The sequence below is a fragment of the Phascolarctos cinereus genome, unplaced genomic scaffold (genome assembly GCF_003287225.1).
Source record: "Phascolarctos cinereus isolate Bilbo 61053 unplaced genomic scaffold, phaCin_HiC Scaffold_5;HRSCAF=322, whole genome shotgun sequence".
Lineage (NCBI taxonomy): Eukaryota > Metazoa > Chordata > Mammalia > Diprotodontia > Phascolarctidae > Phascolarctos > Phascolarctos cinereus.
The window spans coordinates 21,483,229-21,505,044 of NW_027555958.1; the positions used below are offsets into that span (position 1 = coordinate 21,483,229).

Genomic DNA, 21,816 nt, shown 5'->3' on the forward strand with positions numbered 1-21,816 from the left:
GTTATAGTAGGTGTTCAATTTCAAGCCTGAGGTCTTGGGTTCAAATCCACTCCTTATAACCAGTATGACCTAGGATAAAACATTCAATTTCTCTGAGCCTCAGCCTCCTCCTCTCTAAAATTGAGGGGGTTAGATTATGTGATCACTGTTGTCCCCCACCCAGAAAAGAAGAGGAGGGATCTAGATACCAGCCACCCTTTGCCACATAATAAAGTATGTGACATTAGACACGTCCCTTCCTCTTTCTTTGCCCCAGTTCCTTCATCTGTACAATGAGAGGCGTTGTTTATCTAGGGAATATTCTCTTCGGTTTCTCCCCGTCACAGGCTAAGCACCGGAACTGGGCTTCCCAGCCCATTTTCTTTAGGCAGAGCCTCCAAAACCTTTCCCTGAAGCCTTCAGCCTCTCTTAGATTTTTGTTAGCATTCTGGGTGGAGACAGTTTGGAGTTGAGAGCTGGGAGTCATAGACTTTCATTTTTAGAACAAGAAGGGACCTTCAAGATTATGCAACCCAGCCCAGCTCCCTTTGCAAAGGAGGAAAGTCAAGCCAAGAGAGAGGAAGAGACTTTCCCAAGGTCTTACCGAGAGTTAGGGACAGGTCTCTTGACTCACGAGTTCACCGTGTTCTCTCCACCATATTCCTGGATTTACAAATTGTCACAGCCAGCCTCCCTCGCCTCAGTGGGATGATAGAAGAAGTTACAGGACAAGTGATTAGCTAGAACCTCTTCTTCTGGAGGAAGCCCAGGAATTTAGTGAGCCTGAAAAAACAGCTGCCCTGTGGTGGAATCACCTAAAAAGAAGGATTCATGGGTGGGTGAGAACCTGGGTATTATTAACACAACAAATAAGTTGAATGTCAGATGCAGGGCAAGAGCTAAAAATATAAGGCACAATACTTAAAGCAGACCCCTCCCCACCTCCAGATAGCCTTAACTATTGCGAGCTGAGGAAGATCAAAGAATGAGATGAGGAGAAGACTGTTAAAGTATTTGAAGGGCTCTCGTGGGCGGAGGATCAGATTTGTTCTCTTTGGCCAGAGTGGACAGAACCAGGAGCAACGCAAAAGGTGGCCAAGAGATGCACTTAAGCTCAAAGTCAGCACCAACTTCCTGACTGTGAGAGCTGTCCAACAGGGGGATGGGCTGCCTAGGGAGGCAGTGGGAGCTCCCTCCTTGGATGTCTCCAAGCAGAGGTTGGATCGACCCTTTGCTGGGGATGGGACAGCCGAAGTACCTTTCGTATGTGAGTTGGATAAGATGGCTGCTAAGATCATTTCTAGTTCTCTGATTTTGGGGTTTTATGTTGTTGTTCAGTTGTTTTTCAGTCCTGTCCAACTCTTTGTGACCCCATTGGGGGTTTTCTTGGCAAAGATACTGGAGTGGTTTGCCATTTCTTTCTCCAGCTCATTTTATAGATGAGGAAACTGAGGCAAACAGGGTTAAGTGACTTGCCCAGAGTCACACAGCTAGGTTAGATTTGAACTCAGAAAGATGAGTCTTTTGGATACCATACTTGGCGCTCTATGCACTATGGCACCACCTAGCTGCCCCGTGTAGGTAAGTGATCCCTTGAAGAATTTGCCTAGCTGGATGTACTAGGATTATAGAATGTTAGGGCTGGTCCCAAACCTTAGAGGATCAACTACAAAAGAGAAAAGCGAAGCTTAGAACAGTTCCCAGGGTCACACAGCTAGTAAGTGGCCAAGCTGGGATTCGAATCCAGGTCTTCTGCCTCTCCCTCCTGTGCTCTCTCCCCAGCTAATACAGGAAGTTTCTACCCATACTTCTCAGTTTCCTGAGTGGAAGGAAGCCTGTGAGATGACTCAGGAGCAAGCCAGGGAATGCTGGCAAGGCCCACTGTTTTGCTGGGGACTTGGGGATGACTTAAGTCTCCTAAGCCTTATTTCCTGGAATCAGTTTCATCAGTCGGTCCCCTGCCTCCAGCTCAGTGTGTCAGGGGTTTGGTATCCCTTGGCCCAGCAATCTCCTAAGGCTGTCCAGCTGGGACTTGCTGGGAATTTCTGAGTCCCTAGGTCTGACACATTCATCCTCGTGCAATAATAAGCTAGCTGCCTGGACCTGCCAGGAGTGCAGGTGGGGCTCCCAACTCTGACTCTAGCATGTCAAGGGATATGATTTATAGAAGAGGGTTGGGGATTTTAATTGTTCATTTTGGGGAGCTATTGTTTTGTAAAGGGGTGACCTGGTGACCTGGCTTCATAGCCTGTCCTCAGATGCTTTCTAGCTGTGTGATCATAGGCTAGTCAATTCCCCTTTTGGGAGCCTCAGTTTCCTCATCTGTAAAAAGGGGATAATAATCCTTGTCCTACCTGCCTCACAGAACTGGTATGAGGAAAACATTGTCTATACTTTCCAGTGCCATGAAAGGCATCTGCTAAGCTGGGAAAGTTATCAGTGCAGGCCTGGTGATGACCAGTATATCTGTCACCAGATGGCTGGCCAGCCCGGCTAACTTTGGAGAGACTCATCACCTAGTAGGCTGCAAGATGAGGTATTTTTCAGCCACCACAACTCTTGGATACCATCTATTAGTTAAGCAACAAGGATTTATTAAGCACCTTCTACGTGCCAGCCGTTATGCTGAGAGCTAGGACTGCAAGTTCAAAGAAGTAAATGATCCCCCTTCTCAAAGAGTTTACAGTCTAATGGAGGAGACAACAAATACATTCAAAATATGTGCAGCACAAATAGAAAATGAAGAAATGCAAATAAATGTATGTACATCTATACATACACATACATATATAATATATACACACAGCTATATATACATATACATACATACATATATACATACATGTGTATATATGAAGGGGAATCAGGAAAGGCTTGAGCCACTTCTTAAGGAAGATAGGGATTCTATGAGGTGGAATACATTCCAGGCAGGTGACACAGCCAGTGCAAAGGCACAGATGGGAGATGTAGCATCATGACTGCTTGGCAGAGTGTGGGAGGGGCAGTAATGTCCAAGGAAGCTTGAAAGGTAGAACTTTATTCTAGAGGCAACAGGAAGTCACTGGAGTTTATTAGGTACCAGAGTGGATGACTGGGTCCTCACTTAAGTAACATTACTTTGGCAACAGTGTGAAGAATGGACTGCAGTGGCAAGAGAGTCTTGGAAGCAGGGAGACCCACTAGGAGGCGACTGCAGTAATCTAGGAGAGAGATGATGAGGGCCTGGACTAAGATGGTAACTGTCTGAATGGAGAGAAACATGGAGGGACCACAATCTGCAAAGAAAGAAAGGAAGGAAGGAAGAAAGAAAGAAAGAAGGAAGGAAGGAAGGAAGGAAGGAAGGAAGGAAGGAAGGAAGGAAGGAAGGAAGGAAGGAAGGAAGGAAGGAAGAAGGGAAGGAAAGAAGGAAGAAAAAAGAAAAAGAAAAGGAAGGAAGGAAGGAAGGAAGGAAGGAAGGAAGAAGGAAGGAAGCATTTCTTAAGTGTTTACTCTCTGCTTGGCACTATGCTAAGACAAAAGCAAGATGTCCCAGATGATGGCAAGTGAGATAGCTAGGAAGCATGGTCTGAGGTCAGCTATATATAGTGGGCAGAGGGAATATCCCTGCTCATAAAACCACCAAGTGAGTTTCCAGCGCAGGAAAGCAAGGGCTTTGCTGGAGGAGGAGGTGATGGGTGTCTGGGGTGAAGGACAGTTGACAGTGTGTAGATGTGAGGCTTTGCCAGTCACTTCCTCTCCTGCTGCCTGAGGATGGTTTCTATGGAGACAGTGGTTGTCTTGCTAGGGGGCGATGGGGACCAGAGAGCTCTCTGCCCACTTATGTCTGCATTCATGGGGTGGAACTGGAGCCCCAGAGAGGAGGGAGCTGAGGCATAGGAGCTTAGGGGACTCCAGAGAGAAGAGATCCATGAATCCCAGAGTGGTTGGCTTTTTTAAATCATCCCACCTGGATAAAAAGGAGTGAGGGTAGGACTTTTCTTTTCTCTGGTTATGGAAGATAGAAGTAGCCAGTCAAATGTCTGAGCATCCATGACATCCTTACTTGATGCTAGGCATTATGATGAATATTAATAACGACATTTTTAGGGCCATTTTAAGATTGTAAAACATTTGACATACATGATCTCATTTGAGGCTTACAGCAGCCTTCTGAGATAAGATTATCTTTAATCCCATTTTACAGATGATGAAAGCAAGACTAGGAGATATGAAGAGCCTTGACCAGGGTCACAGAATTGGTACATTTAGAGCTGGAAGGGACCTTAGATGTCCTTGAGTCCAACTCCTGATTTCATAGATGTGGAAACTGAGGCCCAGAAAAGTTAAGTGATTTGCCCAAGGCTACGCAGGTAGTGATGGAAGGGTCAGAATTTGAATTCAGATTCTCAATTTCCTTTGAGTCTGGGTCCAATTGATTTTCCACCTCTCCATGCCACATCAGAGGCAGCTTTTGAACCTGGGTCTCTCTGATTCCAGATCCAGCAATCTGTATCTAAGTTATAGATCAAAGCCAGAAGGAGTCTCAGGGTCCATCGAATCCAACCCTTTCATTTTACAAATGGGAAAACTGAGGCCAAGATAGGCCAAGTGACTTGCCTATGCTCACGAAGCTAGAGTCAGAGGCAGATTTTAAAGGCAGGTCTTCCTGATTCCAAGTCCGGATAGATACTAGGTCTGTCTAGAACTGGAAGGGACCTCAGAATCCATGAGTCCAACTCCCTCATTTTCCAGATGGGGAAACTGAGGTCCAGGGATGCCGAGTGACTTGACCGAAGGTTCCAAAGTTAGAATCTGTACCTCAGACTGTAAAGAATGTGTTGTTTTCCACTGCCCACTCTACTCACATGCATTAATGAATGGCAAACACTGTAGAGTGATAATGATGATGATGATAAGTAAGATAGTGTAGTGGGAAAAGCCCTGGACTTAGAACCCACAGAACATCAACACTGCCTCTATGACCATGAGAAAATTACTGAACCTTTCAGCACCTGTTTCCTCATCTGTGACATCAGAATAATAGCCTACCTCCTGGTATTTAGAATGAGGAAAACTGCCTTCTAAGCCTTAAATAACTACAGAAATGTAAGCTCTGGTTATTATCCTCCAAAGCCACGATCAGTGCCTTCCGGGAATCCTCAGTCTGTCTGGGAAAATAAGACATGCATGCATGGAAGTGAAATGGAGATCACAAGAGCTCTGTCCCATGACAGTCTAGGCAAAGGGTTAATGTGTTTGGCAGAGAAGTTTTCTGGGAGAAGATTTTAGGCTCTATCTGTGGTACCACTTTAAGCTGCCTCTTGTTTTCAATAGTCCCCTTTTCTTCCCCTTCGTGGAGTCAGTCAGTCAACAAGTATATATTATATATATATATATATATAAGTATGTCTGGCCTTGCTAGCCTGTGTGACCCTGGACAAGTCCCTTAACCCTGTTTGCCTCAGTTTCCTTATCTGTAAAATGAGCTGGAGAAGGAAATGGCAAACTAGTATCTTTGCCAAGAAAACTCCAAATGGGGTCACAAAGAGTCAGACACGATTGAAACAACTGAACAACCACAACAATAGTGTTAGGCACCATACCATGGAAGACCATTGGTGTCCATTTGCCCTGATTTTCCTGGGATAGCCCTGTTAGTGTTTGGACAGTGAGAAGAGTAAGGAGGGGCACATATAATCAAATTTTCTTTAGCCTCTGTCTCCTCCTCTTTCAATGGTCCGGACTCTCCTTCATTTTTCTGTTCCAACCTCTCTGCTTGACCTTGAGTCGGCTCCCAGATGGGCTTCATTCTGCCCATCTGTTGTATGAGATTCGGATGACAGCTCTCACCCAGTGAGAAGATCTGGCTTAATTAATGTTTGAGGAGGGCTATGTGATCATTGGCTAAAAGCCAGACTTCTCTCTCTCTCTCTTTTTCTCTTTCTTTGTCCTGGTCACCTGGGCTGTTTGATAGTATTAGATTCTCTCCTGCACAGGGGAGCTAGCACTCAGTGAATTCTAAAGCAGATGAAGTCACAGGTGTCAGACGCTCCACCAGAGCCCACCAAGGTGTCAGGAGTGGTGGTGGAGGGGGATAGTTACAATCTAAGTGCCTGACTAGCCACTACAGAGGAGTGCCCTTACGATCCTAAAATATGGGGTGAAGTGCTCCCTCCCCAATATTACAAGACAGTCACATTCTCAAGAGGCAGCATGAGATGGGGGGGGAGACAGAAGAAAGAGGAGTGAGGGAGGGAGAGAGAGACAGAGAGAGAGACAGAGAGAGGGAGACAGAGAGACAGAGAAACAGAGAGAGAGAGACAGCTGGCCTGGAAGTCAGCCCCACTTTGGTTCAAGTGTCTCTGTGACCCTGGGCGAGTCCCTTAGCCACCAGGCAACTCTCTAAAACTATTAGGTTGCAGAAAAGGTGCCACTCTACATTGGTGAAGGGAGTTTCCTCATCTGGAATTTCGTTATACCAAGGAAATGCTCCCTCAGGTTTAGTCCCCATCCCAACGCCTTATGGGAAGCACCAGGGAATTTTTTCCCCCCTTTTCGGCCCAGGCACGTGATTTCATTAGCACTGGGAGCTCTAAGTTTGGAAATTCCCTTCATCAATATAGACTGGCAACTCACTGGTGGTTTATGGTCTTGGAAAATTGCCTGGGACACTGAGGAGATTTGTCAGTGGTCACACAGCAACTCTGTGTCACGGACAAGGCTGGCCCTTTATGCAGCATGCAGGAACACCCTAAGAACCAGAAATAGATGAAAGTGAAAAAAAAACTCTTGGGGCAGCTAGGTGGCGCAGTGGATAGAGCACCAGCCTGAAGTCAGGAGGACCTGAGTTCAAATCCAGCCTCAGACCAAACACTTGACTCTGGCTGTGTGATTCTGGGCAAGTCACTTAACCCCAATTGCCTAAAAAGATGAAAAGAAAAGAAAAAAAACTCTCCTGTCCCCAAGGAACTTAAATTCTCTTCAGTGGAGAGAGCCCTGACCTGGGAGTCAAGGGCCCCGGCTTCAGACCTTGCCTCTGAAAAATTACCTGTGTGACTTTAGACAAGTCACTTTCCTCTTCTGTAAAATGAGGGGTGGACTAGACGGGCTCTGAAGTCTCTTCCAGCTCTAGATGGATGGTCCTATGAGCCTGTGTCATGGTCTCTCTGGGCCTCAGTTTCCCCATCTATAAAATGAGAGGATTGGACTGGATGACCTCTACATTTGAGTCCCATTGACCTGTGACCCTACTGGGAGGATAAGATGCATACAGTCAATCAATCAACTGAGAAGCATTTATTAAGCATCTACTGTGTGCCAAGTACTGTGCTGAGCCCTGAGGAGATAAAGAAACAGCAAAAACAGTCCCTGCTCTCAGGGACCTCATGTTCTAATGAGGGAGAAAGCACATTGTAAATGGGTACATTCAATACACATACCTAGTAGATGGAAGATCACCTTAGAGAGACAGCACTAGCAGAGGAGGGGCCAGGGAAGGCCACCTGTGCTTGAGCTGAGTCTTAAAGGAATCGAGTGGTTCTAAGAGATAGGGATGAGGAGAGAGAGCATTCCAGGCATGGGGTACAGGCTATCCAAAGGCATGGAGCTGGGAGATGGAGCGTTGTGTGGAAGGAGTGGCAAATAAGGCAATCTGAAAAGTCAGAAAGGTTGTGAAGAGCATTGTGTGCTAAACAGAGGAATTTCTATTTGATCCTAGAGGTAATAGGGAGCCACGGGAGTTTATGGAGGAGGGAGAGCTCATATAATCAGATCTGATGACTTTGGTAGCTATGTAGAGGATGGATTGGAGTGAGGAAAGAAAGGTACGGTATGGTGGGAGCATAGGAGTAATATAGACAGGGTGCTCCAGGAAAAGAGGAGGAAAGAAAGACCCCTTTTAGCTGTAAGGCTCAGGGAACTCTTCGTGGAGGAGATGGCACCTTAATAGAGCCCCAAAGAGAAGGATTTTTGACTGGTAGACATGAAGGAGCATGTGCCAATGATGACAGAACAGCTTGTGCATTTCAGAACCTAGAGGCATCTCGACGTGATCAACATGGCCCATTTCCCTACTGGGGGGTGACTCCAGAGTCACCCCCTCCTTAAGGGAGAAAGCTAGCAGGAACCCTCGGGGCAGATTCTGCTCTGCAGCAGTGGGATCCGGGCTGCAGGGCCCTGAGTCCTGGGACAAAGACAGGGCTGGCCTACCTGGGGGAGGAAGGGACAGGGTAGATTAGGGGCATCTCAGGGATGGGGCAGTAATCTGAGAGGGGACCCTGAGGCACTACTTATCCCCTGCAGCTGGCAACTCTGCCCCTTGCAATTGGAAGAAAAAAAACCATCTGAAAAAACCAGCTGAGGTGGTAGCAGGTTGCCTTGCAGATGGTTTTTAGTATGGCTTAGGGTTTATCTTTTGGTTTTATTTTGTTTTAATGGGGTGGGAATGAAAAGCCAGTGGAATCTTCAGGCATAGATGGGATTCCAGCCCCGCCTCTGTAGCCTTCCAATCACCTGGGTGCTGGCTCCTTTTATGCTGCTCCCCCGCCTCTCTCTGTCTTATACAGATGGGAAATGAGGGGCTTGGACCAAATGACCTCAGAGGTCCCTTCCAGTTCCAGAGTGGTAATCCTGTGATCCTATCCTTCACCTCCTTGGGCCTCAGTTTCCCTATCTGTAAAATGAAAGGGCTGGACCAAATTGCTTCCGAGGTCCCTATCAGCTGTAGATCTATGACCCTATGATCATACATGAATTCTTGTGGCTAAGGATTCTGCCCTAGGGCCTGAGACACTTGGGCATAGCCTCTCTGAGCAAGGGCAGGAAAACTTGGGAACTTTGGATCCAGAGAGAGGGAACATACATAACTAAATGGCCTCTGGGGTCCTTTCCAGCTCCAAATCTATGCCCCTCTGTTTGAAGAGGCAGTGTGGCATAGTGGGAAAGTCAGGGCAGCCAGGTTCAAATACTGACTCTTCTGTTTCCTGTGTGACTTTGGGCAAATTGCTTCCGCTCCCTGGGCCTCAGTTTCCTCATCTGTAAAGTAGGAGTGTGGGACTAGATGACCTCTAAAATCCCTTCTAGTTAGGATCCCTTGATCCTGACTCATGTCCCCACTGTGTGCCTCAGTTTCCTTATCTGAAAAATGAAAGGGTTGAAGTCGATGTTCTCTGAGGTTCCTTTGTGCTCTGAATCTATGAGTCTATGATCCTATGAATATGATGCAGCCTCTGTTCTCTCTCTCTCTCTCTCTCTCTCTCTCTCTCTCTCTCTCTCTCTCTCTCTCTCTCTCTCTCTCTCTCTCTTTCTCCTGCTTTGCCTTTCTCTCTCTGTCTCTGTCTCTGTCTCTCTCTCCCCTACTCTCCTCCCCTCCCCGTGCGGGACCAGACTCAGACGCAGCTGGAACATGCTCGAATTGGAGAGCTAGAGCAGAGCCTGCTGTTTGAGAAGGCACAGGCAGAAAAGCTGCTCAGAGAGTTAGAGGACAATCGGGTAAAGACCCCTCCTCCCCCACTCCCCCAGCCCTGCCCTCCCCCCACACACCCTGCCTGCCAAACAGCTTCTCTGCTGAGCTGCCTCTGAGCAGCCGTGGCTCCTCTGGCTTCTGTTCCCTCTTCTTCCCTTGGCCCCCAACCCCTCCCACCACCACCCTCCCTTATTTTGCCTTCTGTGATCTCATAATTATTGCTTTTTTTCATTCCCTTTTGGAAACAGTAGAGAAATGCAGCAGGTCAAGCCCATTACTAAGGTTTTGTGCCTTGGGTGCTGGTACTGATTTGTTTCTCTAATTTCAGTTTGTTTCTCAGCTCATCATTCCATCTTACCAGATATCTCCTGGGCCTCAGTTTCCTTATCTGTAAAATGAAGGGAGTTGGATTAAATGACCACTGAGTCCCCTGTCCATATTTACGATCATATGATCCTAAGTCACTAAACACTCTGGGCCTCAGTTTTGTCATCTTTAAAATAAGGTGGCCTCTGAGGTCCTTTCTAGCTCTAGAGCTCAGATCTTATGATCCTGTGGTCATTCTTTCTGGGGATGACAAACAGGCCTCTACTTCCCCCTTCTCTCCCTTTTACCATCCATACTTATTCACAAATTCATTTTGCCTCCAACTATCACTTCCCATTCCCAATTCAAGTCTTCAGCTTGGAGTGGGCTCCATCAGTCTCCCTCCTATCTCAGGCTTAGAAAGGAGAATTGGGAGCATTAATGGAGTAGTTGGGTAAGGGACTGACCCAAAAGCTTCACGGAGAGAAAGAAGAAAGAGAAAGATTCCTCTTTGAAATTCCCAGTTGGCCTCCAACAAGATGGCAGGCCCAAGATCTGAGGGAGTGGTGGGAGGAAGGGCCTTCAAGACAAGGGAAGGGAGGGCAGCTGTCTGGGACTGGGCATCGCTTGTTATTAAAGGATGGGAAAGGTCCTTGGAGGAGATGGAGATGAAACCTTAGATCTGGTAAAACTTGGGGGAAGACCACCACCAGTCCCTCAAAGTGTCCTTTCTCTACGACCCAATGGGATGATCTGTGTGTAGGGGATGACATCTAGGGGCCAGGACCAGTGAAGTCCACCAAGACTGAGCATCACATTTTGGTCCTAGGGGATAAAAGTCTGACCCTGAATGTCTCATAATTTATAAGATGGCCTATTCTGGGTTCCTTCCTGCTCACCATCCAGCATCAAGATCAGGTCCCTAACAAACTTCCCTCTAAAAGCCATGCTAAAGCCCTAGCTGGATTTTCCTACTTTGGTCAGAGGCCTCAGAGTCCCTCCCCTTTGTTGCAGAGCTGGGGCCAAGGGGAGGCTTGGAAGGAAACTGCTACCGGGATATTCTTCTTGCCCTCTGCGAGAGCTGGAACTAAGGGGTAGGCAGTGAGGAAAACCGCCTAGGATGCAGCACCTGAGGAGGGCTAGGGAGAGGGTGCAACAGAGGATGCTTTGGAATGTTGCATCTTATAAAAGCACATATCTTTAATGCCAGATAATTCTACTCTCCATGTCGAGCAGGTATTTTGTGTTAGCTAAGTCAAGCCTCATGTGTTACAGTGAAGGTTCCATGCTCCCCTCAGTAGGCAATATCTCACAACACGAACAGTTTTTCAAAGTGTTAGGTTGGAGAGGCAGGTAATTGCCAGAACTTGTCTGAAGCACATCAATACCCTGAACCCTGACCCTGCCTTTCAGCGTTCATCCACCATCCATCCCCTGCCATATTTTATTTGTGTTGCTAATAACTGTTAACTTGTCAATCCCGGTTGACAAGCCTCCCTCCTTTTACCCCAGCGAAGCGAGGCACTTCCTCTGCTCTCCATAAGAGTGATGGTGCTTGGGACTAACTAGGAATGCTGATTGATCAGAACAGCAAGGTTTCGCCTTTCTACCAACTGCTGTCAGCATTGTTTCCATGGCTGCTGCTTGAGGAAAAGAGAAATGTTGTTGATTGGGAAAACGCAACTTTGAAAAATGCATGAGTATATTTATAGACAAGGAGACCCCTTTTCTGGGAGGAATGCCAATTTCTCCTTGTATCCTTAGCATATGTGCACGCTAATATATCCTGCTACATTTGCCTATTATTTCTGTTACTTAACCTAGTTATGCCTCAGTTTCCTCTTCTGTAAAATAAGGAGGCTGGAATAGATGGGACTCAGAGATCACTCCTAGTTCTAAATCTATGATCCTATAATATGTATGCACATACACAGAAATGTAGTCGCATTTATTTGAGTTAAAGCAGAGGCAGGAAATAGCCTCTTTGCAGATTGGATGGCTTTGGCTCATTTGCAGATTGGCAGGCTGCAATTCCCTGAATACAAAGGATTTTTATTTAGGAATTTTAAAAAGCACCCACCCCCAAGCGAACTTAATTTTTAAAGCACCAAAAATGGGGGGGAGGGAGAGGAGAGGATATTTTGGAGTTGGGAAACAGGGAGTTAAATAGCAAACCCATTGGGTGGTTTTTTTTTAAGCTTAATGATAAGGAAATTGAAGAAATCATTTTAGTGTTTTTTTTTTCTTTTCAAGATGAGGTTAAAAAAAAGTTTACTGTTTCTAGCCTCATCCAATAAAAGTGGATCCCAAGTGAACTGCTCTGTATTTAAAGTCAAGCATTTCTCTGAACGTGGGCTGGCCTGTTTGCATGCTGGCCTTTTTCTGTACTTGGACAAAGGTCACCTACCAAGTGAGGCAAAAGTCACTCTGGATGTGTCCTCCTTTTTGTCTTTAAGTAACACAGAGAAAGTCTCAAGAGGAAATGAGCAGCTAACTCTAGATGCTAGCGGATCGAGCCTGTGCCACTGCCCCATTCTCTTGAGGTCCCTTTTGTCCCACTCATCGCACTTGTTGTGAAAATGGGCTGACTTTGCAAAGTCTCTGGCAGCTGATACCCTGGGGTAAAACTGGAAGTCAGGAGGGACCATTTTATTGATGAATATGCTTACAGGTCTCCCTCTCTCAGCAAGGAGACCCCTGCCCACCCGCCCTGGTGTTGCTCCTTTCCCCCTGTCTGCAGCTGACCAGATATTCTTTCTGGCTTCCAGATGACCACGGTGGCGGAGAAGTCGAGGATTGTGCAGCTGGAGGAGGAGCTGAGCCTTCGGCGTGGGGAGATCGAGGAGCTACAGCAGTGCCTGCGGCAGGCGGGCCCCGTGGACCCCTCAGACACCAGTCCATCCTCCGAGGCCCTGCGGCTCCGTGAGCAGCTGCTGTCCGCCAGCAAGGAGCACCAGAAGGAGAGCGGGCTGCTCAAAGACAAGTATGAGAAGGCCCTGAAGGCCTACCAGCTCGAGGTGGAGAGGCTGAAGGCCACCAACGAGAAGTACGCGCAGGAGATCGCAGACCTGAAGCACAAAGTCCAGCAGGCCACCAGTGAGAACATGGGGCTGATGGACAACTGGAAGTCCAAGCTGGACACACTGGCGTCCGACCACCAGAGGTCGCTGGAGGACCTGAAGGCCACCCTCAACTCGGGCCCCAACACCCAGCACAAGGAGATCGTGGAGCTGAAGGCCGTGATGGAGAGCATCAAGCTGGAGCACCAGCTGGAGCTGGGCAACCTTCGCGCCAAGCACGACATCGAGACTGCCGTCCTGGCCAAGGAGAAGGAGAGCCTCGTAGGGAAGCTGGAGCAGGCCCGCAGCGAGCTGGAGGAGGTGCGCCTCTACTGGAAGGCACAGCTGGAAGCCAGGTCCAACCAGCACCTGCTGGAGCTGCAGGAGGCCAAGGACCAGTGCAGGGACGCTGAGCTGCGTGCCCGAGAGCTGGGCAAGCTGGATGGCGAGTGCAAGGAGCAGGCCCAGGCCATCGACTTCCTGAAGGAGCAGATCTCCCTGGCGGAGAAAAAGATGTTGGACTATGAGGCACTGCAGAGGACAGAGGCCCAGAGCAAACAGGAGATCCAGAGGTTGCAGGAAAGACTCTTGGTGACAGAGAATAAACTGCAGACCATGGAATCTCTCTGCTCTTCTCAGCGCTCTGATGTAGGCCCGGATGCTGGTCTTGTGCTCTTGATTTCTTTCTCTGGCGGGCTGGCCTGGGTGGCGGGGCTGGCAAGACGGATGCAGGGCGGGGAATAGGGGAGAGAGACCAAACCCAGAATTTCTTTGGTACGTGGAAGTCCCAGGTGAGGGGACTCCCTCCACGAATGCAAATTGGCCCCTCCTCTGCCACTTAAAATTTTAGACAGTTGCCTAGAGCACCAGGAGATTAGGTGACTTGCTCAGGGTCACACAAGCAGGATGTGTCAGAGGTAAGTCTTGGGCCAAGGGTAGCTTCCAAGGGTGGCTCCTAAGGATGGCTCTCAGCTTCCTACACCAGTGATTTCAAACTCAAATAGACCATACATAAAGGATCCCTGTGGACCGCATCTTGACTTAGTTTTAAAATGTAACATTGTCTAGATTGTATTTTTACAATTGCAATTGCATGTTAAGCTGGTTCTGGCCATACATGAGAATGTTGCAGGCCACATGTGGCCTGTGGACTGTGTATTTGACACCTTTGAGCTGTGCCATACAATCTCCCATGGGCCAGCAACAGTTCTTACAACTGTGGGGGAAGTGAGTCAGTGTCAGCAAAAGCCTCCAGTTTTTCAGAGGCCTCTGTCTTCTCTGGAATGGCACAATGTATCTGGGGTCAGAGGTGCCTGTGTGTGATCGTGGGTAAGTCCTTTTCCTCTCTGGGCCTGAGAGAGAAGAGAAATACACTTTCATTCTATTCCCCTAGGTCTCTGTGGGCTTCCACACTGGATTTGGTCCCTCTGCTTCCCAATGTCTTCTGAGGAGGGACAAATACTTCTGTGGTTATTTGTATGATCCTGGATTTTGTGCCAGGAGACACTTCAGTATCACTAATTAGGTCCAAACCTTCCATTTTACAGAGAAGGACACTGAGGCCAGTAGAATGAGAAGTTTGGGTGAAATGACCTCTAAGGAGCCTTCTGGCTATAATCCTGTCAGCCTCTATTTCTCCTCCAACCCTCTCATTTTGCAGAGGAGAAAACTGAGATCCAGGCTCTTTCTCCTACATCGTGCCACCTCTCTAAGGTCCCTCTCAATTCCAGAATTCCATGATTTCCATCAGTCATGGAAGTGTGCTGCCACTTGCCAGGATGCGGTGGAAAGATCTCTTGATTTGTAGCAATGGATCCTGGGTTCAAATCCCAGCTCTGCCCCCTGACTGCCTTTGTGACCTTGGGAAAAGCACTTAACTTCCTTGGGCTTCAGTTTCCTCTCTGAAAAATTAGAGGGTTGGACTAGATGACATTTAAGGTCGCTTCTAGCTCCAAATCTGGAATTCTGGGAGTAACCATAAAATCATTTTTTAGTTTTCCTCAATCCCTTTCCTCTTTTCCCTCCCCAGCAGAAAGGAGGAGACAAATGAGTCAAACTCACTGGGTAAACCCACTCAGATTTCATGGAATAGGATGAAAAATGGTTCCCTTCTCTCCACCTTTCCCCAGTGCTCCCTCTGGTATCTATTCTGCACCAGCTGCTCCTCCAATCCTGGGGAACTTGCTGGTGTAATATCATCGGTTTCTATGGGTTCTGGGAGTTGAATGACAACTTCACTTGTATGTGTCCTCTTAAAAGGCTGAGAGAAGCCCCCAAAGGTCTCCTTTTGGACTCTAATGCAATAGCAAAAGCAGAGAACTGAGTACCAGCAGCTAAAAGGTCTTCTGAATGTTCCTAGTAGCCCTTACTGGACCCAGAACTGTGGACACTCTCTCCATGGTGCTGAAAACAAGTGTTTGCAGAGAAATCCTATAGGGACTCACTTCTATCCTACCCAAATATTTGACTCCCCCCTTTTTATTATGAGAGATGACTCCTAATCAAGTTTATGGTTCCCCCCAGAAGTGAAAATTATACACATCCCCCATAGGAGCCTGCCAGGGGAAAAAAGAGTCACCAGTAATTTTAAGGATTGGGAAGGAGACAATTGCTGTATTGATACCCTCCGACATATACATTGTTGTTCAGTTGTTTAGTTGTGTCTGACTCTTTGTGACCCCATTTGGGGGGGGCAGTTCTTAGCAAAGTGGTTTGCCACTTCTTCTCCAGTGGGTTAGGCAGAGGGTAAGTGACTTGCCCAGGGTCACATAGCTAGTACATGCTGAGGCTGGATTTGAACTCAGGTCTTGACCCCAGGCCCAGAGCTCTATCCATTGAGCCACCTAGCTGCCTCTAAGACAAACAGAGGTTAAGTGACTTGCCCAGGGTCACACAGATAGTAAATATCTGAGGCCAGATCTTCCTGACTCCAGGCCCAACACTATCCATCGAGCCATCGAATTGCCTCTATATACATTACTACCACCTAATACAATAGAACCACAGAACATCAGAGCTAGAAATTGCTTTTGACATCATCCAATCTAATGCCTTCATTTTATAGAGGCCCTCAAAAAGTAACTTCTCTAAGGTCACATAGTTAGCTGGCATGAGAATGAAGGTCTCTGTATCCCAATCCTGGATTCTTTCTGCTGTAGCATGCTTCCTCATTTAACAAATGATGAGGTGGAGACTCTCCTAAAATCATTCTCTTTGGGGACAGGGGCATACAGTGCTGGAGTTGAAAAGACTGAAGAAGAATGGCATTCCCCTCCCTGAGTGGCTGGTTGGAATTCCACTTGGGAACTAGGAGGGGAAATTTGGGGAGCTCTGAAGTTATCATGGTCACCTTGGAGAGTCTGGGAAAGAACGTGCTCCCCCATCCCCTTCTAGGCACAGACATGAGCCCCATGGAGCCAATCCCAGAATGAATACCATTTGCCAACATCCCAAGTTGTTTTCCAAGTCCGTCAGGCCCAGAGTGTGTTCAGTCTCAACACCCACTACAATGAGAGAGTTTGAGGTCTGATTTGTAGACTGTTTGAAGGGGAGGAAGGTTGCTCTTCTCCTTCCCTATCCACCCCTGACCTGAACATGATCTAGTAGGAAGAACACTGCAGATCAGGAGTCAGAAGAGCTGAAGTCTACTCTGAGCTCTGGCCCTCACTCACTGGGTGACCTTGGACAAGTCCCCTCCCCCCTTCGCATCTCAGGTTCCTCCTCTGTGAAATGAAAGGGTAGAACGAAAAGACCATTTCAAAGACCCTATTCCATTCATATACTTGATAAAAATTTAAGGAACATCCTATTTTTGAGAATAATGTCTATAGTTTTATTATATATGTATATATAACATATATACACATATATTTGAAAGACTCGTAATTTCATCATTGTATAGAATTAGATGAGAAGATAATATCTGAGTTCTATTCCATTCATATATACTTGATAAATATGAGGAATGCCTTTCTTTAAGAATAATATCTATAGTTGCAGATTATATGTACTATATACTCATATATACTTTATATACATATCCATGTATGTATGTATGTATGTATATACATATACATACACATAGTAATTGTAATTCCATCAGAGCAGGGAGTTCACAGTAAGGAGCTTCTGCCAGTGCAAACTGCATGTCTGAGGGCACAGAGAAGTCAGGGATTTGTTCAGGTCCCACAACTCATGTGTGGTGGGTCTTCTTGACTTGGAGGTCAGCCCTCTTTCCATTATGTCACTGTTTATGGTCTGGTGGATTGAGGGCCAGCCCCAGAAGGCTGAGGTCAGGTTCTACGCCTCAGGCTGTTTGTCCCTGGGCAAGGCACTTAACCTCTTGGTGTCCTCATGACACTCACTAAGTCTCCACAGTTGCTTATCATCTTTGGTGGAGAGAATTTCCTTATCAAGAGTTCTTCACATCCCTGAAATCACTGGGATCTTCCTCTAAATACACACACTGTGGGAGAGAGAGACAGACTCATCCCTTTCCCATTCTCTCCTTCCCACTCTGACTTTAAGACAGATTGAGAGGTGATTATCCATATTATGGCAGCTAGGCGGCACCATAGTGCATAGAGTGCTGAGCCTGGAGTAAGGAAGACTCATCTTCCTGAGTTCAAATCCAGCCTCAGCTGTGTGACCCTGGGCAAGTCACTTAACCCTACTTGCCTCAGTTGCTTCATCTGTCAAGTTAGCTGGAGAAGGAAATGGCAAACCACTCCAGTATCTTTGCCAAGAAAACCCCAAATGGGGGGTTAACAAATAGGAGTTAGACAAGACCGAAAAACAACTGAGCAACTACAACTCATGTTGCATAAGGATTTACTTTGGGCTTCCACTCAGCACATTTCAAATAGGATTTGATTGATACGTATTTTTGTTAACATCTAACTCTCTGATAACATACCTGTTACACACAATGAGCTCCTCCTATAATGTTCCTTTTGATATCCACAAACATGTCTTAAGTGCTTTTATAGAGCAAACAGAATCTTTCCCCAGAATCCCAAGGGAGGAAAGCAAAGCACCCCAAAGAGGTGTTCCTGTGTGGACAGAGAGGCTACATCCTGGGCCATGATAAGACAGACATTTTCATTTCTTCTCTGAGTTTTAAATTTTCCCAAATAAGACTTGAAGGGAATTTAGTTCTGTTGGAAGCCATTTGCTAAAGTTACATGCAGAGGAAAGAAAGGAGCGTTCAGACAATAACCTGGGAGACGGGATCTGCCATATGGCCCCTTCCTCAGTGGGATTCAATGGCAGGTGCCTGAACTCCTGGGCACTTGTCCCTCAGGGAACCCTTTTAGAATGAGAGGAGAATGTGCATCCCACAAAACTGTTGGCCCCCAGCAGGCTCTCTCTCAGACAAATGTGATTCATTCATCATTCATCAGAAAGCCCCATCACCACCCCTCTCCTGGTTCACAGAGCCTGGTCCCCACTTGCTTAGAATGAGAACCCCTCTGGTGTTTTGTGATGAGTGATTGGCTTTCCTTGAGCCTGGCAGGAAGATTAACCCAAGTACTCAGCCTTGTTTTTAATAATGTCCTACAAATCTCTCCAGATTCAAGGGGTTAAGTCCAGAGGGAAAGTAAATTTCTAGGTCTCACAAGGTATGGTTTTGGGAAAGGTTATATCTATTTTTTAATTTTAGGAAATTTTAATCTGTTGACCTGGCTTAATAATCTGTGTGTGTGTGAGTGTGTGTGTGCACGTGTGTGTGTGTGTGTGTGTGTGCATGCACATGCACGTGCATACCTTGGGTGGGAGAGGGGAGATCTAGATGTTTTCATTGGCCACAGGTTCAATATGAGTCAACAGGGTGACAGGGAGTCAGGAAAGCAGCTGAGATCTTGAACCATGACAAGGGGATCCTGGTGTCCAAAATAAGGGAAATGATGATCATGTGTCCTCTGCCCAGATCAGGCCACCTCTGTGGCATCATGCTCAGCCCTGGGCATCACATTTTAAGGCTGTTGGAGAGGCAATGGGAGAAGCAGCCCAATGTGACAGAAAGCTGGCTTGAAGTCAGGAAGAGCTGGGTTCAAGTCTCAGCTCTGACACATGCTGCCTGTGTGAATCTGGACAAGTCACAGCTTTCCAGCACCCCAGACATCTCTCTCACAATAGAAATTGTGTAACAGTTGCTGACCTGCATTGGAGAAGGAGTTTCCTCATGGAAGATTCCTTAGAAATCACAGGTTTGGGCCAAAGAAAAAGTAGAGAAATGAGCTCATTGAAAGGAGGGTGACCAGGGGGGCTGAAAGGTCTAGAAACCATATCATATGAAGTCCAGCGTCCTAACCTGGGATCAGAGGCTCAGCCTTCAAGCCTTCCAGTGGGGTGTGTGGCCAAAGAGATGTTCTTACTTCAGGATGGCCCAGGTGAGGCTAATCAGGTGGTTCACTTGTTCAGGCTTTAAGGAGCCCCCAATAAATTGGGGTTTAGTGGGTCAGAGAGTACATCCCCTCACTAAGATTGTATCTTTCAGGTGATCGAGACAAATGACATTTCAGAAGAGAAGATCAGAATGAAACAGACGATGGAGGGTAAGGGGGTGTCTATGGTCTCCCCACCTCCCAGTGCTTCCCTTGGGTTGGATGCTGGGGTTTGGGGCCTGAGGAGTGATTGTTCTTGGGAGGCATTCTTATAGGTCATTTCTTACAGGTAAAATATCTTTCTCCCACCTGTTTAGTGAAATCCTAAAACATAGCAATGATTCATGGGATTTTCTCTGCAACCTATAGTCTTCGAGTCATGGAGCCCATGTGTCAGAAGTAGCCTATGTACCTAAGTCTTCAGGGCTCTGAGGCTGGCTTTCTAACCATTACACAGTACTGTCTCTCACATAATTACAAATAATCATATGAAAAGGTGTTCCTCATTGTGCCCTAGGCAGCTGCTCTGTCTTGCCTGCCCCAGTCCTGGCTCTAAGAGGATGAGGGGATTGGGAAGCTCCACTTTCAGGGGAGAGGAGTCAAGTGTAAGAAGACTGGAAAGGTAGGAAGGGGAAAGGTAGTTAAAGGACATCATCTTTGATCCTGGATGTATAGCAAGCCACTGAATTGAGTGGAGGAGGAAGGTGATATGGTTAGATCTGTACTTTGGCAGCTGAGAAGAGGATGGGTTGGCATGAGAAGAGACGTAACACAGAGACCAGTTCAGAGGCTATTTCAATAGTCCAGTAAGAGTCGATGAGGGCATGAACTTGGCTAGTGGCTGTGTGAGTGAAGAGCTGAGGATGGTGAGTTGAGAGCTCCTGAAGTTGGTTGGGAAGATGGTGATTTCCTCAAAAATAAGAGAGACATTCAAAAGAGGGAGAAGGGTCTTGAGGGAAAGATGACTTTGAGTGTTGAGTGGTCTGCATGACATCTCTCATTGGAGATCTCCAAAAGGTAGTTGGTGATATGAGACTGTAGCTCAGGAAATAGGCTACGGCCGAACATATCAATCTGGGACTTGTCTGTGGAGAGATAATTATTGAACCCAAAGGGAAGTGATTTGATGAGGTGAGATGATATAGAGCAAAAAAGGCCCAGGACAGAGCACCAGAGGATACCCATGATTAGTGGTCATAACATGGATGGAGAACCAGCACAGGAAACTGAGATGAAGCAGCCAGATGAATAAGAGGAGAACCAGGGGAGCGTGATATCATGAAAACTCAGAAAAGAGAGTATCTAAGAGGAGAAGGTGGCCAGCGGTGCCAAATGCTGGAGAGAGGTCACGAAGGATGTGGACTGAGTAAAGGCCATTCGACTGGCCGATGAGCAGATCACTGGTGACCTTGGAGAAAGCAGCCTCATTTAGGGCTCTGTCCCATTTGGTGAGGGTCCATAGTGAGTGCTTATAAGCATTTATTGATTGATTATCCCACCACTTTCCTTAATGATGTGGAATCAATTCAAGATTCATCTATTAAGCATTTGCCATGATGTGTCAGTCTCCATAAAGGCCCAGAAACAGGACAGGGAAAACATGAGAAGGGGAATAGTGAATAGTTCAGGGTGGTTGGAACGAGGGCATCTTGTCACATGAGGGCACTGAACAAGATGATCTCTAAGGTCCCTTCCAGATCTATATCTAAATCACTGTGTGAAACTGAGGAGCAGCCACTAGGTTGGAACCAAATTGCGGGGAGCTTTGAATGCCAGGATGAAAATCTCTACTTTATTATTCATTCGGCAATGGGAGAGGCTACTGCTAGATTCTTGATAGAAGAGTAACCCAGTCAGCACAGCACATTAAGAAGTCTTTCACAGGTCTTGGCCCTTTGGTTCATATTTTCTGGCCTCCAGCAAACTATTGGGGACCATTAGGTCACGGAGTATTTGCCATGACAGTTCCCTTGAACCATGTCTCTTCTCCCCAAAGACTTACAGGACAAGCTGAGTAAGAGAGACAAAGAGGTGGCGTCCTTGGTATCACAGGCCGAGATGCTCAAGGCCCAAGTAAGTGGTAAGTTTCCCTATGGCTCTAGGTGGCCAATTGCATGTTGGAACTAGCCATGAATTCCCTTCTCCCACCTTGTCCCAATGAATCCCTTCCTCCCCAACCACCACCACCATCTAACAGGGTGCTTGAAATCCTACCATTAGAGCTTCATTCCTTTGGATCTTAACACATTAAAGTATCCAAGATTCTTCTGAAGTGCAGAGGACCACATGTTCAGAGCTGGGCAGGGCGAAGCAAGCCCCTATAGGAATGGGAAACTGACTGAAGGCCTTGGGCAAGACAGAGGATAGGATGGTACAAAGATCAGGTGATACCCAGAGGTTTGTCTCCCTGGCTGTCAGTGATGCCCAATCTGTTGGGTCAGCTTCCCAAGGAATATGTCATCTTCACTCACCCTGCCCCTGTCCCAGTCTGGTGACATCAGGTTCGGGCGTAGATGGGCTTGACACACAAAGTACCGAGCCAGAGTAGATGCAGCCTAGGCTGGCAGACAGGCTCCTGTCCCTTCCTCCTGAGGACAGGAGATGAGAGATTCTTGGAGCCTACGAGACCACTGCCTTGGCATAT

At 47.0% G+C, this 21,816-nt stretch overlaps 1 protein-coding gene across 4 annotated transcripts in view; it reads left to right on the forward strand.

Moving 5' to 3' along the window:
- CLIP2 (CAP-Gly domain containing linker protein 2) overlaps positions 1–21,816 on the forward strand; it is a 128,628-nt gene that overhangs the window by 86,572 nt on the left and 20,240 nt on the right. For 2 of the 4 annotated variants that reach the window (XM_021005655.2, XM_021005656.2), the window contains exons 9-12: positions 9,343–9,447; positions 12,496–13,434; positions 19,286–19,343; positions 21,169–21,252. In XM_021005655.2, the coding sequence (XP_020861314.1) occupies positions 9,343–9,447; positions 12,496–13,434; positions 19,286–19,343; positions 21,169–21,252 (1,186 nt within the window). The remainder of the gene's footprint in view (positions 1–9,342; positions 9,448–12,495; positions 13,435–19,285; positions 19,344–21,168; positions 21,253–21,816) is intronic. The other 2 variants (XM_078154718.1, XM_021005657.2) reach the window with 2 other exon arrangements.